Source organism: Anabrus simplex, chromosome 6, assembly GCF_040414725.1.
Source record: "Anabrus simplex isolate iqAnaSimp1 chromosome 6, ASM4041472v1, whole genome shotgun sequence".
NCBI classification, from domain to species: domain Eukaryota; kingdom Metazoa; phylum Arthropoda; class Insecta; order Orthoptera; family Tettigoniidae; genus Anabrus; species Anabrus simplex.
The window spans coordinates 269,784,496-269,801,627 of record NC_090270.1 but is presented as its reverse complement, the minus strand read 5'-3'; the positions used below and the strand labels follow the sequence as shown (position 1 = coordinate 269,801,627).

General features: G+C 37.4%; 1 protein-coding gene across 1 annotated transcript in view; it reads right to left on the bottom strand.

The window, feature by feature from the left end:
- LOC136876441 (ATPase family AAA domain-containing protein 2) overlaps nt 1-17,132 on the bottom strand; it is a 456,642-nt gene that overhangs the window by 185,721 nt on the left and 253,789 nt on the right. Inside the window, exons 13-14 of the mRNA XM_067150416.2 lie at nt 9,451-9,637; nt 655-840 (exon numbers count right to left, since the gene is read on the bottom strand). Coding sequence (XP_067006517.2) covers nt 655-840; nt 9,451-9,637 — 373 coding nt within the window. The remainder of the gene's footprint in view (nt 1-654; nt 841-9,450; nt 9,638-17,132) is intronic.

The window sequence follows — 17,132 nt, the reverse complement described above, 5'->3', positions numbered from 1 at the left end:
ATTCACTCCTCCTAGCTTTCTTACCCGAAACATCTCATTAAAACATATTTCCATGAAAGTGAGTCCCTTCAATTTCTTTGTTTCAGTTTTATTGCAAAAGGCACTATACTGCAACAAAGAACAATCCTCCATTAACCTATCTTATGTGGTAGTAACAAAAAAGCATGAAATTCTTAATAACTACAATCCATACAATAATTCAGACAGAAATGTCTGAAAAAACATGGCAAAAGTTTTTCATAGTGTGAATGTACAATGGCTGTTCTTTTTAGCTTTCTAAAAACCATGTCTTCTAAATTCAACTCCATTTCTGTTTTTTCAATTAGTGATTTGACATGAAATGTTTTAATATAACAATGTTATTAGCTTTACATCCCACTAACTACTTTTATGGTTATCGGAGACATGGAGGTGCTGGAATTTAGTCGCACAGGAGTTGTTCTACGTGCTAGTAAATACACCAACACGAGGCTGGCATATTTGAGCAACTCCAAATACCACCGGACTGAGCCAGGATCGAACCTGCCAAGCTGGGGTCAGAAAGCCAGCACCTCCAACCGTCTGAGCCATTCAGCCGGGCAGAAAAGCTTTGTGTTTCACATTTCTTCGGTATGTGGCATATCTTCAGATAAACCACAAAAAGGAAAATCTTACCTCTTCTGGAAGGGTGTTGTACGGGCTGTCTGAGGTAGCAAATAAAAGAACAGGAGTGCTCGGATCCAGGCGTCGAAGATGCATCAAGAAGAGGGCCTGCTGGGTTTCAGTCATGAGAGACCACAACTGAGCAATACCTGGCACATAGAGGATGGATGGGAGATTACGACGAGCCTCTTGGAAGATCTAGAAAACAAAATCACAAACAAAATCTGATAACGCTCATATTGTGGTCAATAAATAACTTTAGGCTGAGCATTTCTAGACAATATAATTACAAAGGCAACACAATTTTACCATCAAGTAAGACAGCAGCTGTGGGATAAACATGTATGACAAAGCTAAGATGATGATGATAATAATAATAATAATTTCACGTGGCTATTTCTAGCCTGGTGCAGCCCTTGTAAGGCAGACCCTCCGATGAGGGTTTGTGGCATCCGTCATGTGTAGGTAACTGCGTGTTACTGTGGTGGAGGATAGTGTTCTGTGTGGTGTACGAGTTGCAGGGATGTTGGGGACATCACAAACACCCAGTCCCCGAGCCAAGGGGATTAACCATTTAAGGTTAAAATCTCCGACCAAGCCGGGAATCAAACCCGGGACCCTCTAGACCAAAGGCCAGCATGCTAACCATTTAGCCGTTGAGCCGGACAAAAGCTGAGATGACACTATATAAATCCTATTATACTTCTATCTTTACATATAGCCTGAAAACTACCATGTTAACAAGACAAGAAAACTCCAAAGACCAATCTGCAGAAATGAAGTTTCTACACAATGTAATGTGCTCCCCTATCTCTACAATTCTACGTGTTCGACTGGTCTACTGCTACTACTAACGTCGGCGTGTGTTCCGTCCGCTCGCCCAGCCGGCTCTCTGCTTACTACTGCACCCTCTCCGTTTCCTTCCCTCTCCATGCTCTGTGTGCCGTCATCATGCGCTCTGGGCTTTTCTCGACTTTTCCTTTGTACTATAAATTGGCCTGCTTTCGCCTCAATCGGCGAGTCCGACTTAGCAAACGAACTGTGTGGAGGGAGGACTTGTTTTATTTGCATTCACGGCTGGTCCGTATGCAATGTTTATGTTGTCTGCTGTTCAAGATCCATACTCAAGACCGCTGGCTGGGTGAGCGACTTTATATTTATCTTCACTTCCTGCTCTCTAATTTCACTTGAAACTGTTCTTCCTTTTTCAATATGCCATACTGGCTCGAAAAGTGAGTTTATGCTTGCTATCATTGCAAGTCAGAGCTGTAGACTTTCGTGTTTCGTCGCAACATTATACATGGGTTTTTCTAAATTTTGTTCCCCAATTGTAAGTGAATAATAGTGAATTGAACTGATGGACATAAACCTCTGTGAACAGATGCAAGAAAACTACTGTACTATTTGTGGCTTTTAGAGTCTGTTATTAATGCCTAGTTTCCGTGTGAGCTCATGACTCTATAATGTACATTTGCAGGTTCTACCTTTCTTATCCCTTCTGCCAGCCCTAGGTTTTTTTCTTTCTATTCTTTCCTTCCGTCATCTGCTGTTTTCCTTCCATCCTATCCGGGGGGTTTTCTTTTTCTTTATAGAAATTGTACAGTGGCCTTAATATCTTTTAAATTTTTTTAAAAACCAAATAAATTCTGATAATGTATCGCTAGGATATTCCTTGTCATATTCTTGTCTATCTTTTTGGTGTTCTGAACCCTTGTATTGAGTCGAGCTACTGAGGATTGATAATCTGTATTTATTCCCCTATTTTACGGTGCTCCCGTTTCATAGTTCGATTATCTGCTCTTAAATATTGTCATTCACTTCAATTAATTGTTCTACTTTTTTTCTTGTAATCATTTTGGTTCTCATTGTAATACATGTTTATTATGAAAAGGTGTTTGCTTCTTTTCCCCTGATTACGGTTTCACTCATTCCCATGATCCTTTCCCAGTTGTACTTACTGCGGACACCTTTGGAAATGGACTCAGCTATAAGCTTTCTTGTGCACTCTGCCAACTTGCTTTCACTTTGTATTTAAATTGTGAACTTTGTTTAATGCGAAACACACTTACATTTTGTGAAGGACAACAATCTTTTCCACTGCGTGACAACAATATGATCCAAAAGACCATGAAGGACAAGAACAAGAACGAAAAAATCTGAGCGGAGGTGGAACGATGATGATTATGTTTGTCGTACAAAGGGGCCTAACAGCTAGGTCATCAGCCACTAACAGTACAAGGTGAACAAAACAAAAATTAAAACTTCAAAATGTATCCACTGACTAGAGTCTAAAACGAATGATAACAAAATGATTATGAAAGAAAAACAAACAGGGGACCCTATTCACAATGCAAGTACTGGGATGATACTTTTCTAATGGGTTCCAAAACCCAGGACACCGGGCCCTCATAATGGTACTAATCACAGGTAACGTCAACTAATGGTGATTCTCGCATGCTGGTACTAATCATAGGTAATGTAGACCATGGTACGTCACACACAATAGCACCACTCATAGGTAACACAAACCAACAGTGTTTCGCACGTAAAGGTACTAATCACAAGGAACGTAGACCCATGGTGTTCCTCGCATAATGGGAGTCATCATGGGTGAGGTATTCCAGTGGAGTTCCTCATTTAGCGGAACTAATCACAGGTAACGTATACTCATAGTGTTGCTCACATACTGCTACTAATCATAGGCAATGTAGACCCACGGTTGATGCAAGTATAACTTGGAAACAATTTTCTAAACCCACGGGTATATATTGGAAATATCAAGCTTGATTAGCAGATGTTATAATTATTATGACTTGTGAGGTGTGGCTATGAAGTTGTTTACGTCTATTAGTATTATTATTCACACAGTTATGTACAGACTTTATTTGGTATAAATCGTAGTCGTATCATTATTTGTGTGTTGTATGATCTCTCTTGTGTACCAAAACATGTGACGTTATGTTACCATACGTCTGCTGTATGCATATTAAGAAGATTTTATTTAATGTAAAACCACATAATTAATAGTATATAATTTATTATTACCTGTAAATATGATGTATATATATCCAATATAATGTTGTGCAACACAGGGTAATAGTCTAGAACAATGCATCCTTGTCACTCGAGACTCGAGAAGATATGGAAAATATGTTTTGTCACACTTTTCTAGAAGCCTGGCCAGGCAAGGTATAGACAGTCTTGGGTAATACAGTTGAGTAGACTTGTTAGTGTAAGTTGTTAGTCGAATTCAATGTATGAACTCATGATGCGATTTTGTTGTGTTGGTAATTGGCTGACATGCTAATGTGGCAGTCATTGTCTTCTTCTTCTTGTCAGCGAAGTGTTTTGTTCAAAATGGTGGTTCAATAATGTATGTGTATAATGTGTATATAATTTGTAAATAATATAGTATACACAACCAACAGCATCCCGGGTGTGTGTCTTGGTGATTATGATACGATGTATCACACATTATGGTAATGCCCACAGGCAACACAAACCCATTGTGTTTCTTACAGAGTAAAACCTCGTATTAACATGGTTCGTTGTGCCTGCTACAGGTAACATAGACTCATGGTGTTTCTTATACAATAAAACCACAGTTTAATGTACTCGCCTTTAAGGAAATCCTGCTTTCAACAATGCAAGTTATTTAAACCCCCTTCTAATGAGCCCCGATATAATGAAAGGCCTGCTTTTAAGGAATATATTCACAAATTACGTACGCACATCCTGTTGTAACAAAAATTTGCGATAAGATACTATTTTCTACACTAGTTTTAAATTTGAATTAACTACCGCTGTCATATAGTCTCAGTCTGAAGTTAACGTGCTAAATGAAAGCGCTCCTTCAGCGATGTGTGTAACTGTTCTAAATTGGCGCGGCCTCTGGAAATCACTTTTACAGCAAGCAGCATTCACAATCATGCCAGACGCTGTTGGTTAGTAACGTCCATTGAACTCTAGGAAGTACAGGAATAATGGCTGCGTAGGAGCGAAGTGCGGTTTCTGGTGAGACTAGCTGTAAGGCCTAGAGGCATGGGTGACGTATGCGTGAATGCCATGGGACACAAGTACTGTAACTTCACGAAATATAAATATTTAGGCAGAAGGTCTCTTACAAACTCAACGTGATTTACGGTGAAAGATAATTTTTAGAAGATTAAAAGCAATTAAAAACTGAAAATGGCTATGGATATTGAACAAAATGAAAATATATTCTAGGAAAAAAAACTACAGAATAAGTAGAAAGTCGTAGTCGTGTCTTCCATGGCTTACACTGCCTGAACCAACGTCATTGATAGACCAAAAGTGTAAGCATATAAAATGTAGAGCTGTTGAAACACTACAAAAAAAGTCTGCAAAGGCATACATTTATCTCCAACTGTTTTCCCTTTAGAGCGATTTTAGTTCATAGTAGGCGGTCGTAAAAAATAACACTTTTCAAATAAATAAATAAATAAATAAATAAATGAATGAATGAATGAATGAATGAATGAATAAATAAATAAATAAATAAATAAATAAATAAATAAATAAATAAATAAATAAATAAATAAATAAATAAATAAAGTTTTTGTTTGATTTTGAAGTAAAGGAACTTGGTGATTTTAATACTTTATTGAACTTGATGACAAACATGACTGTTGCATGCGTAACAGTTTTTAACAGTACAAAATCATCCGAGCAATTGGAAATTGGCTCGAAAAGTGCCAACATCGATTAATGAAGTGAATTTATAAAAATTAGAAGTCTTTTCATAACATGATGCCCCCCTTGAAAGGAGTTCTCTCAACTAACTACTGTAATCTTATACTTATTTAAGAAATACTTGAATATTCCTATCATATGCATTAATACAAAACTCTATACATACTGAAACCATGACCTTTGTGCCCTAAGAACATTATGCGTAAATCGACAATTTAATTAGAAGTTCGATTCTTGATGGCATGGATTTGACACGTGACGAGGGGGTGATTACCTTCGGTCCCACGCTCTGGGATACGTGACGACAGCCGCACGTGTCAACGGCGGAAGAATCTCAAGTCATTTTTGTGAACTATTTTAAAGCGCGTGTATATGGCGTGCCCCAAGCCAAGTCAAAAAAATATAATGAGGTAATTTATCCCACAAATCGAACACGTATAAATTTTAAATGTCCATGAACGCTACCGCCGGAAATGTAGCAAGTATGTAGTCACTTTCAAAACTCTTGTAATTACAGTTTAGTTAACTCTCTTGGTGCCAGGCGGTAGTGCGAGCATCCGATCTGGTCGGCTGTTAACAATCCAGTCGGAAGTTGCCAGAGCCGATTACATCGGCCGGCTTAAAATTCTGTGATATACATAATTTTGAGGCAACCTATAGTGACGTGCATACTTTTGTTACAACCTGTAGTAAAGGGGCTACACGTTATTGTGTGCCTGGCCTTGCTTTGGCAGTTCTAAGAGGGTGTTATACCTTTCACAAGAGTCGTTTCCTGTGTTTACAAATACCGCTAACCGGTCAGTAAGAGATTGCTCCTTGCAGTGAGTGGATTTGTGACAGGAAAATGACATGTTCTTCACGTGATAATTTTTCAGCAGGTATTGATGACAATAAATTAATGCAGTATTTTGAACAGTGTGAAGTTAACGTGGATGATTTATCGGATAGCGATAGGGAATTTAGTTCAGAGAGTAGCGATGAAATTATACCGGACACGTCCGCGGAATCACCGCAGCTAAAAAAGAGACGTTTAATTGTGTCTAACAGCAATAAAGCTACTCTGAATATGGTGGTAGATGAAACTAGTGATAACGAATATGATGATGATGTCTCTGGAGAACATTTTGTGGAAATTTGTCGCACTGAACCTGCCAACATTCCTCAACCTCCTGTCTCCTTCAAGGAAGTTCTTGGACCTAAACATGCCCTACCGTCTGATTCTCCGCCCATATCACACTTCAATTTACTTTTCACCTACTCTCAGCTAAACCTTATAGTCACATATAGTCCTCTATCATTACCTAAATGCCGGTCTCCGCGGGCCAAGTGTAGCGTGCCTGCCTCTCACCCAGAGGTCATGGGTTCGATTCCCGCTCAGGTCAAGAATTTTCGCCTGGTCCTGAGGATTGGTTCGAGGTTCACTCAATCTACGTGACCCTAAGTGATTGCAATTGAGGAGATATCCGAGGGTGAGAGGGCGACCCCGGTCTGGGAAACCAAGAATAATTACTGAGAGGATCCGTCTCACTGACCATGATTCACCTCAAACTGCAGGTACCGAACTAAACAGCGGTCGCTTAGTAGGTCAAAGTAAATCACGGCTTTAGTGCCATACATTTCTTAATTTCGTAAATTCTGTTGTTTTGTAAAATTATTTTTCTAATATATACTACAACCGAAAACGAGAAACTATTTTTTCTGAAAACAAAAAACTATAATATCAAGTACTGTTTTTTACTTATTTAATAATTCAGAATTATTTTAATACTGTACTGTCCGCATGTAGAAAATTTGTTGTCAGTATTTGCCAGACATCGATACATACACGCGAATTTTATCGGTGAGTAAAATTGTCTGGTTTTTATTAGGGACATATGTTTGAATTTTTATTTTTTAAGTTTTTATTTTTCTCATTCAAATTAGTTATTCTATAGAATTGTATTTAGAATTACATTATACATAATTACGTATATTCTTTTGTATCGTAAATTATTTCTTCAAAGTAGATATTGAGAGAGAAAGTGCAAAAATATTTTTCTCTCCCTAAAAATAAACGTTATCGACAACTATAAGTCAACAATAAAACGTCTTTGACTCTTTATATCACTCCAAACCAGTTTCTTATTCTACGTAGTCGATATGTAGAAAATTTCATGCCGGTATGTGCTATGCACCGGTAAATATACGCGAATTTTAAAATACATGTATTTCCACTGAAAACGGCCTGGCACTTTAACAGCAGTAGAGTGGAGAGGCAGCTCTGGCCTCTTCCAGCTGATGGGCAGCGGCCGACCAGATCGGCTCTTGGGTCCAAGAGGGTTAAGTCAGAAAATTTATAGAAATATTCTTGGCGGCAAAGGGAGATGCCCGAAGAGAGGGGGTAACTGGTATAAATATGAAGGGACGCCATGACGAAGTCTCCTTCTCCGGCATTTATGGTACGAAGCGGACGAAAAAAGTGTTGAGCTGCTCTGTGAAATCAAACAACAAAAGTAGAATAAGTTCAACTGCAGATTTTAGCCATTGTGGCTGGGGTCTTGACTCCATGTGGAGATAGTTTCTTGAGTGGAAATAATTGTACCAGATAGGACGGTCAAAGTACTGAATAAATTCTCATGTGATCAAGTAATTCGTTCCAAGTACATCCTCACTATTTTGACTGACGTGTTCGACAACCGATTTATTTTACTGTGTTTGTTCTGTCCTTGTCCTTTTTAAAGCTTTTTCTTGAATATCTTACGGCTGATGATGTCTACAAGTTGGACGAAACATGTCCCGTATTATTTAATAATGTTGTTTAAATAAATAAACAATAAACTTATGGTATTGTAAAGGTGGAATATTGAAACTTAACCTTAAAGTATACATACGACAATACGGACTTTACGATGAAATTTATTTTATGTAATGCTACTATACGGCATAACTTCGGAAATGATGAGAATTTATTCAGTAGAATGCTGGTTGATGTTGCTGTCAACGTAACTGATGTGACCTTCAGCTCTGGTAGTTCTGTTTCAAATCTTCTGAATGCTCTGGTTGTTGACATCGCTTGCGAAGACAAGAAGGTCCACTCCACCAAAGCATTGTATCTTCGAGTTCTGCTGAAGTAATTAATCTTGAGAGAAGATCAGCCGGATTTTCAGTCGAAGGAACATGCTTCCAAGTGGTTGCATCAGTGACTTCTTGAATTCAATTGTACATATTGTAAACTATTGTAAACTATGTAAATAGCATAAGACAATTGTATTTAGATTTAGTTTACTATAAGTTCCAATCTTATAGTTTTAGACCTTGACCTTTAGTTTAATATAGGCTGAAGATGCCCATAACTAGGACGAAACATGTCCTTAACTGGTGTGTTTAATTCATGCAGAATTTAACCACTAAAAATATATATTTGTATTGTATTGAATAGGTGGACACAATATTTTTAATCTTGAAAGAGTTTACCCTACCATTTTATCAAACATTTGGGCATAAAAAGTGACGATTATGCAGTGAAATGCGATATTCTCTTCGGTAGCGTGTGAAGGGAGGATTTTTTAAAATCTGGCAGTTAAAGATCAAAATTTACAGATAATTTCCCTTTGGATAGGAGAACAAACCAGTTCATTGCACTCCACATCCAGTACACTTCTAACACGCGGGCTCTCTTTACCCGGTGTGGTAACACGGCCAGTAGTAGAAAATTCTTCCCGTGCACTGTAAACACTCGACGAAACAGACACACCGATGAACTCTGTTAATTTCACAATATCGTCAATTGAACTATCGCAATATGTTTACATAAACCACTTCTCAATTAACCCTTTAACCGATTGATCGGATGTTCAAGGTTCAGTTTAAAAACGCCAATGTCCGATTGATCGGACGTTCCGGCAAAAAATATTTTCCGAGTTATTTATTCATTTTAATAATGTATTTGCAACAAGTTTTAATGTTAGCAGCACTGATACTGATACTAATGTTTGTTGTAGCAGTTGGCGGGAGTAAGTCTATTCCCAGGTCCTAGTACTTCTCCTATACACACTAAATTATGTAAGAATGTTAAAGATCAATGATTTAAAACCAAGAATATGTTCTGCATATTACCTGAATAATAGCCTCCTCGGGACTACGTCCAGACACCTGGTACAAGGCAGTAAGGTCTAGTGTATGTACAGCCACATGTTCCATGTAATGCAGTAAAGCGGGACCCAGGTGTGTGGTCTGACCTTGCTGAGGACTGCTGCCAACGATCAAGAGCTGAGGCCGATAGATGGTGCGAGTTAGATGCCCACTGCAATGGAACCAAACAAAAACAGTTACTCATTTTAACCAACGGATACATGTTTAATTCAACCAAAGTGGAATAGTTGTAAATTTTTTCTGTATTCTTCTAAGAAAAGAACCAGCGCACACAGACATATAAAAAAAAAAGAGAACATGCAAAGACACGATACTAGGAAGGACCATAAAACATACATAAAAGACAAGTAAATATAAGAAGGGATGGTTACATACAATAGTTGCACTTCTCTTAAAATAGAAACCACCACCCAACCAGGTAAATATATTATAATTGCGGAACAACTGCGACAATGTGGACAGGGCCAACAGCCAAACAACAGAGCAGGCGAACTGTAGAAGTCTGTGACAAGGAAGCTCCCAGAAGAAGGTGGAAGCTATTAACAACAAATCAGGCACCTAGAATGATCTGGAATTGGAAACTACGAGAATCTTCTGCATACCTATAGAAAGAGCTCAACCAGCGCCACCAGTCAGTGTGGAGTCAGTTGTGAATGGGTCAATCGTGAGTGAAAGCAAGAAGTTATTAGGAGACGTTCGTAAGTTCGTGATTAGTAATTAATCGGGAGTGTGTCCATCCGACAGCTTTGCGGAGATCAATAAGTCTTGTTAACTGAACTATGCTGGAATGACACTGCAATGTAGAAGTCGTGTTCGGGACCAGGAGTTCAATATGCCGGCGTTCAGCATGGTCAGCTGAGTGTTACGATTATAAATAACAAAACTGTGTCCAGTGGAAAACTCAAATGTGAATGAACTTTTTATCAATAACTGTAACAGTAGTTCATAGTCCAATAAATTTTGCAGTCAGAAAAACACTATTAGTCTATATATTCATTTTTGTTTAAATTATGCCGATAACTAAAGACCAGATGACAGGCACTAGGCACCGATAAGGATAGCAGGTTTATGAATGACTTGCCTCACTTTTGCTGTATCCTAATATATTTCTTGTCTTATTACAGTTCCCCAATATTCTCCTCTAGGTGAGGGTTTAAATACGTTACTGCGGTTTCAGATCACATGTGAGCTGATTCATCTACCTCTTTCTGGGTCGTTCAATTGGTCTTTGCCCCGGTACATATTTATTCATATTGTCTTGGTGTTCAGCTCTCCCTTACCTTCTTCATATACTCAAACCATTCGAGTCGTTACACACTCAGTCTCTGCCACTGACAGGCCTGCCAGCATCTCTATCTCTTCTAGTCTTTTGCATGGCTGACAGCAGAAACTTCATTTTTCATGCTTGTAATATGCTCAGTTCACCTTTATTACTGTAATTAGGCATCAGTCATGATAGGGAGGAGATAGGTTTTAAACATTGTCTGTTTCGGTCTCACAGGAACCTTTATAATCACATTCATAAGTGCAATAAAAAGTAATAAGGAACGTGAGCCACCCTGTTGCAGTCCTCTCTGATTTTGACACAAATCTTCCATTACCCACTTGTACACAGATTTTCATCCTTCAAATAGCATTAGAATTTTTTAATTAAGGAATACCAGACCATTAGGTTTTCTAAGTAATCCCAGACCTTACATAATCTGGGCACACTGTCTTATGCTTTTTCCGAATACAGTGAAACATAGTTAGTGCGTTCCTGATTAAGATGTTTTCTTACTTAGAACGTTGTAAATTGGAAGTCCCGGTTCACGTATTAAATCTATAAAAATACATCACCTATCAAGTGACAAATTTTTGCTACTACTGCTTAGTATGATCACATTTTACGTTACTCAGAAAATGTTCTTTGTCAACGGTTGTGAAAGGAATGTGATTTCCAACACAGATAAGAGCCCTCCCCACAGGAGGCAGTTTGGTGACAGTTGTCCAAAAACTGGAAATGGCCTTGAATTTCTGAACTTTAAAGGGTAAATTACACCTCCTGGGAGCAAGCCGATTGCCTCTGGAAAGTTCAATTTTGCTTGCCAGTTTTAAGTGATACTGCTGAATAACTCAACGAGCCTGTTATGTTTGCAACTGTATTTTGCATTCCATTCAGAGGTTAGAAATTGTGTAGAGCTATACAGTCTAAAGGCTGACTAGCATGGTGCATATTTATCTTGTGATAGCCCAGTTATGGATACTGAAAGTCGTAAAATCGCTTACTAATGAAGACAAAATTAAAATCCAGGAAGTGGACAGGAATATGCATCCTTCAGCGGTGGCACGCATGATAAAACTTGCACCTTCGAGTTTCACCTTGAGTAGATCGAAGTGCGGTCAAAGTCATTCTCCTGCACATGAAACGTCTTCTAAATAATTCAGGGTCAAAGAATGTGATCAGAGAACAATGTTCAATAACCCACTAGTGTGAAATATAACGCTTCAGCTAGCATTTGTTTTACAAGTATGTAATCTGCAATAACGCATTACCACTTTTATGGACCCCGCTGCAAATGCTTTTAACAGTAAAACCTCATTAAGGCGTTTCTGGAGGGGACAACAGAAATAAACGTGTTAAGCGAAAAAACATACTACTGAATATACAAATAAATACCATCCAACAGGGATATGGAAATATTAGGTACAACTTTTTCAAACATGAGTGCATTTTAATTCGTGTATCGGCACGCACAGTGAAAACTATATCTACCCTTTCTAAAGATGAGAAGAAAGTATTAAAAAACATGTAAAATATGGGAGAACAAACAAGAAAACCTCTGCTAGGGCTTATAAAAAAAATGGACTGAAAGGTGAGAAAAACACCAAACAACAAATACAAAAACATATGCACGGGAGCCAATAAAAATATCCAAATATTGCTGCAGATAACACTCTTTCTAAAAGAAATGTCAGTAGAAACCTTTTATTTTGCAGCAGTGAGTTATTAAACATTATTTTCTGGTCACAATCTTAGGGCCGATTGTATAAAGTGTTTGATCCTAAATCAGAGACAAAATTGATCTCGGTTCACACAAAACTCGGACATTTTATTGTATAAACATTAATCTGAGATCAATTCGCACTGAACTAGGATCAACTTTGACTGGAGAAATTTCTCCGATCAAACTCTTTGATCTTAGTTCAAGGAGTTGTTTCCTACTTGAGATACAAGAACAGCCGATTATTAATAAAATATTACCTGTGTTGTTACGAAAAATGGTTAAAAAATACACTAACCTTATACACTGCTAGCTATAGTTGTTGTCCGTATATAAGCAATATTACGTTTCTTTTACTGCAGTGTAATGTAATAATTCTATAACATAACCTTGTACCGTTTTCATCGTCCTGATATCGGAATGAAGGTCGTCATACGAAGTTATAAGTTTGCCATGCACGGTAATGATCGCGAAGATTACGGAATTGGGCCATACGTCAGAAAGGAATGCATAAGTTAAATAAATTAGGCCATGATTTCGAAATGTATACATTTTACGAACGTGTATATATTCAAGAAGGCCGTGCACGTGACGGCAAAGATATTTATTTGATGAATTAAAGATGCCTAGATCACGGACCGAGACGGAAAATTGTCAAGGATCCATGCGGCCGTGATAAAATAATAGAAGGTTTTCAATACAGTAGAGTCTCGATTATCCGACGTAAACGGGACCTGGAGTGCGTCGGATCACCGAAAATGTCGGATAATACAGAATAACTTTGAAATTGAACTGAAACAAACAGGAAGGCTAAAATAATGACATGTTTTACGGTGCTCTATTTATTGAATTACCAATTCAATTGTACAGTACATGCAGTATTAAACGAAAACATTCCAGATGTCTTAAGAAAAGAAACTTTTCTCCACAGATATTAAGCTACCTAATACCGTACCGTTTTTGCCACCGATCACGCCACCCAGCACTGGCAGGAAAATTAGGGTCCCCTTCATACTCCTTCTGGAAATACACAGCCTTTTCCTGCAGAATGGTGTCAGATATTGGCAGGCCCTTTTCCCGGTGTTGAGATACCGAAGAAATAGTGCTTCACTTCCTTTTTCGTACTGACATTTTTTCATTGTTTTTCTCTGCTCTGGTAGAGCACAACTTTTCAATTTCTTCCCTCTGTTTTTTCCAGTCTCCCACTGTAACACGTCCAACACCATAATCTGAAGCCACATTTTGAAGAATTTCCTCTTTGTCCAGTCTCTTTAATGCACTCAATTTGTGTTCCATAGAAACAGTCCATTTACTCGCCATACTCACAGAGGATATGAAAACTATAACATCCGCACCCAACCAATACTACAATGACTGAAGACTCACTGCACCTGTCCTACCGCCAGCGTTCAGGCCAGTGCTTGTCCCATGGTCGCACCCTCCACAGCGGATGTGCCTGAATTTAGTCTCCACCAAAAGTTGAAATTAAGTCTAACAGTGTCGGATAACACGGAATGTCGGATAAGCGAAGGTCGGATGAGCGAGACTCTACTGTATTGTTAAAACAAGAACAAGAAGCTGAACAATAAAAAAATCCGTAACGTAAATCGAAATAAATTTATCCTCAAGAAGTAAAGCCAATCTTCGTGTGAATAGAAGGGAGATATTGTAGAAGTTACCGACTGGAGAACTTGCGAAGTGAGAGAATATTTGGAAAACAAACATACACTAAGGAATATCGTGAAGAGAGAGTTAGGAAATACCCGAACAGTAGTCGGAGTGGATATGCAAGTCCGTGCGAGCAACCAAGTTGAATATTACGCAGTATAGGTTGATTAGCCGAACAGAAGAAAATATTTACAGAGATAACTTGAAATAATTTAACTGTTAAATTGCTACCAAAGATTAATATTGAAGTATTGTCCTAAAAACCTGATATTAGAGACAGACCTGATATTTATTCCTGAGAATATGAATATGAAATTAATTCACGATTTGGAAATGTTTCTTTCTGTTATGATTGACTGCAACAACATGATGAGAGGCTAAACCGAAGATGGAGCCGGCTGTCTGACGGAAACCGCCCAGCTGTTCTGCTATCTCGAGTCCCAAAATCACAACCTGATGGTGACGTAGCAGAGGATGGAGCCGTACGACGCAATCCCTGGATGACAACATCAAGGCCAAAGCCGACCATCTAACGTCGGTGATCACAAGATAAGTTCCAAAGAGTTATTTTATTTTCTTGAAATTGATATGCAGTAAATTAGTAGTTCTAGTTAAAGTGTATATTTGGTACGTTGTTTTACCTAGTTCTTCGTGATTAAATCACAGACGTTACCATCTTCGAAACGAGATTGTCCATGTTGAATTATTATTATTAATAGGGGAATAGGTACTTCTTCCAGATTTTACAATCTATGCCATAATATAGGAATGCTTAAAACTAAACCAGGAGAGATTTGGAATGTAATTTCTAACCATTATGGGACAAAAACATCGTATTTAAAGTGACGTAACCTTAATTATATATTCTTGAAGAAGATAGTTGATTTACAAGTAACCTAAATGTGTTTGCCGATACGACGCAATGAAATGTGAGTACATATTAACTTATTTGATTTATATATGCATTTCATTTTTAGGCTAGCGTGTTTACGCGTATAATATATGAATTTTAACCCAAAAGAGCACCAGTGTAGTAAAATAATGTGATGTTGGAATGATTTGCCGTCATGTTGGTGATGATAAATGTTTACATAGAGAATTTATGATTTGAGTGGCATGTTAATGTGCAATTGTGAATAATTATTCGTCGTGATATGTTTATGTGATTGAATTATGAGACATTATGGTAATTAATGTTAGTAGACGGAAAGATAGATATATTTATGGGTAGTTTTGGCGGTGAATACGACGTAGTATGGGCCGGTGGTGATGATTACCATTTGCGGCAGAATAATAAAATGGTTATGAGTGGTATATAGGGTTAATGGTACATGCGTACAATGAAAAACATCGCATATTTCGTATATTTGGGTTACCATACACTGTCTTCGGAAGAAATATCCAAGTGGAAAATAAATGAAGGGAAACTTGTCGTCTTCATAGTTAATTTATACCAACGTTGTACTAAATATTATTGGAAGTTTGTTGTCAAGAATGAATTTGATTCATAGAATAATCCCATAATTTAAAATCTTTACCGCAATTAAATATAAGAGGTAACCAAATGCATTCCTGCGGAATCAGTGATACCTGATTAATTATTGCTAAACCCTAAAACATGTTTGGTACAATTTCTATTAGAACTACAATTATAATTAGACTTTGAACGATACCTACATTTATTTAAGGTGTTATTTGAATATTTAAATCAAATGATACGGTCGAGGAGACCAATATTTTTCATTTTAAGAACAAAATATATTTGAAATAGCCATTTTTGGGCCAAAATATTTGGAACTTACTTGTGATTACTGACGTTAAGACGCCGAAATGAGTGAATTGTGATGGAATGTTGATGTGATAATGGTGAAAATAAGCATTTTTTTTAAAAATTATTTTTTTAATTATCAGTTGATTTTGTATAGAAGAAACAAGAACTGATGGACTTAAACTATATAATTTTATTTTAAAAAAAATTTAATTACGATTAGGGACTTAGCTTTATTTTCAACCTAAAGATTTCTTTATTAAAGAAGAAGAAGATAATTGATGATGATAATTATTAGTAGATTTTCTTTTGTGATTCCGGAATCAAGAAATAAAATATGGATTTTCTAATTTAGAGGTTATTATTTTAGGAGATAGACTAATATTATTAGGATTTAGGTAATCTTGAATTAATCCATTAGGAAAATATTTTATTTATTTTCTTCACTTATATTCGGATGACTGGACTTGGAAAACATAATAATGATTTAGGATGATGAATGGTATCGATAATATTTATTGAAGCGGAAATGTGGTGCCTCAGTTGACCTCACGGTAAAATAGTATGGTTCAAAAAAAAAGCAATTTAATTATCCCTGAGAGGTGTCACGAGGCAAAGTAAGGATTACCATATCATATATTCTGATAGGAGAATTCTAAGTTACGATATCGCTAGAATTCTATGAGGCGATAACTGCGTATATGATGAATATTTAAAGCGAACTTAGCCAACGACACTTAGCATCAAATTTATTATGCATTCATCCATTAAATGATCTATTAGAGTGATGGGAGATCGAGGGGAAAATAGCCGGAGCAATTGTTACCCAAGTTAGCGCTCATATTAAAAATGGTCGCCCAATATGGTGCATGGATGAAACTACCCCTCAGGATGGTGCAACCTGGATAAATTGCTTACATTATTATCTTATCTCGTTCGTATTTTACAGAGGTCCGATTACTCTGATTTCTCGGATATATCTTCTGATCATGAAATTGATTAATTTCGTCAGGCTCCGCGTGTGAAAGAGGAAATCCAATGAGAGAATTGAGAGATAAGATATTTAAACAGGGATCCCTTGGGAAAAGATACCGTGGAACAACTAGAAATCAGGTTGTGTGATATTCTGTTTAAACCTACCCAACAAACCTTTGTCTCCAATGCACATATTATTACTAACTTTGAGATTCATTGCCATGGGGAGTTTTCAGTTAGTCGTTGGCGAT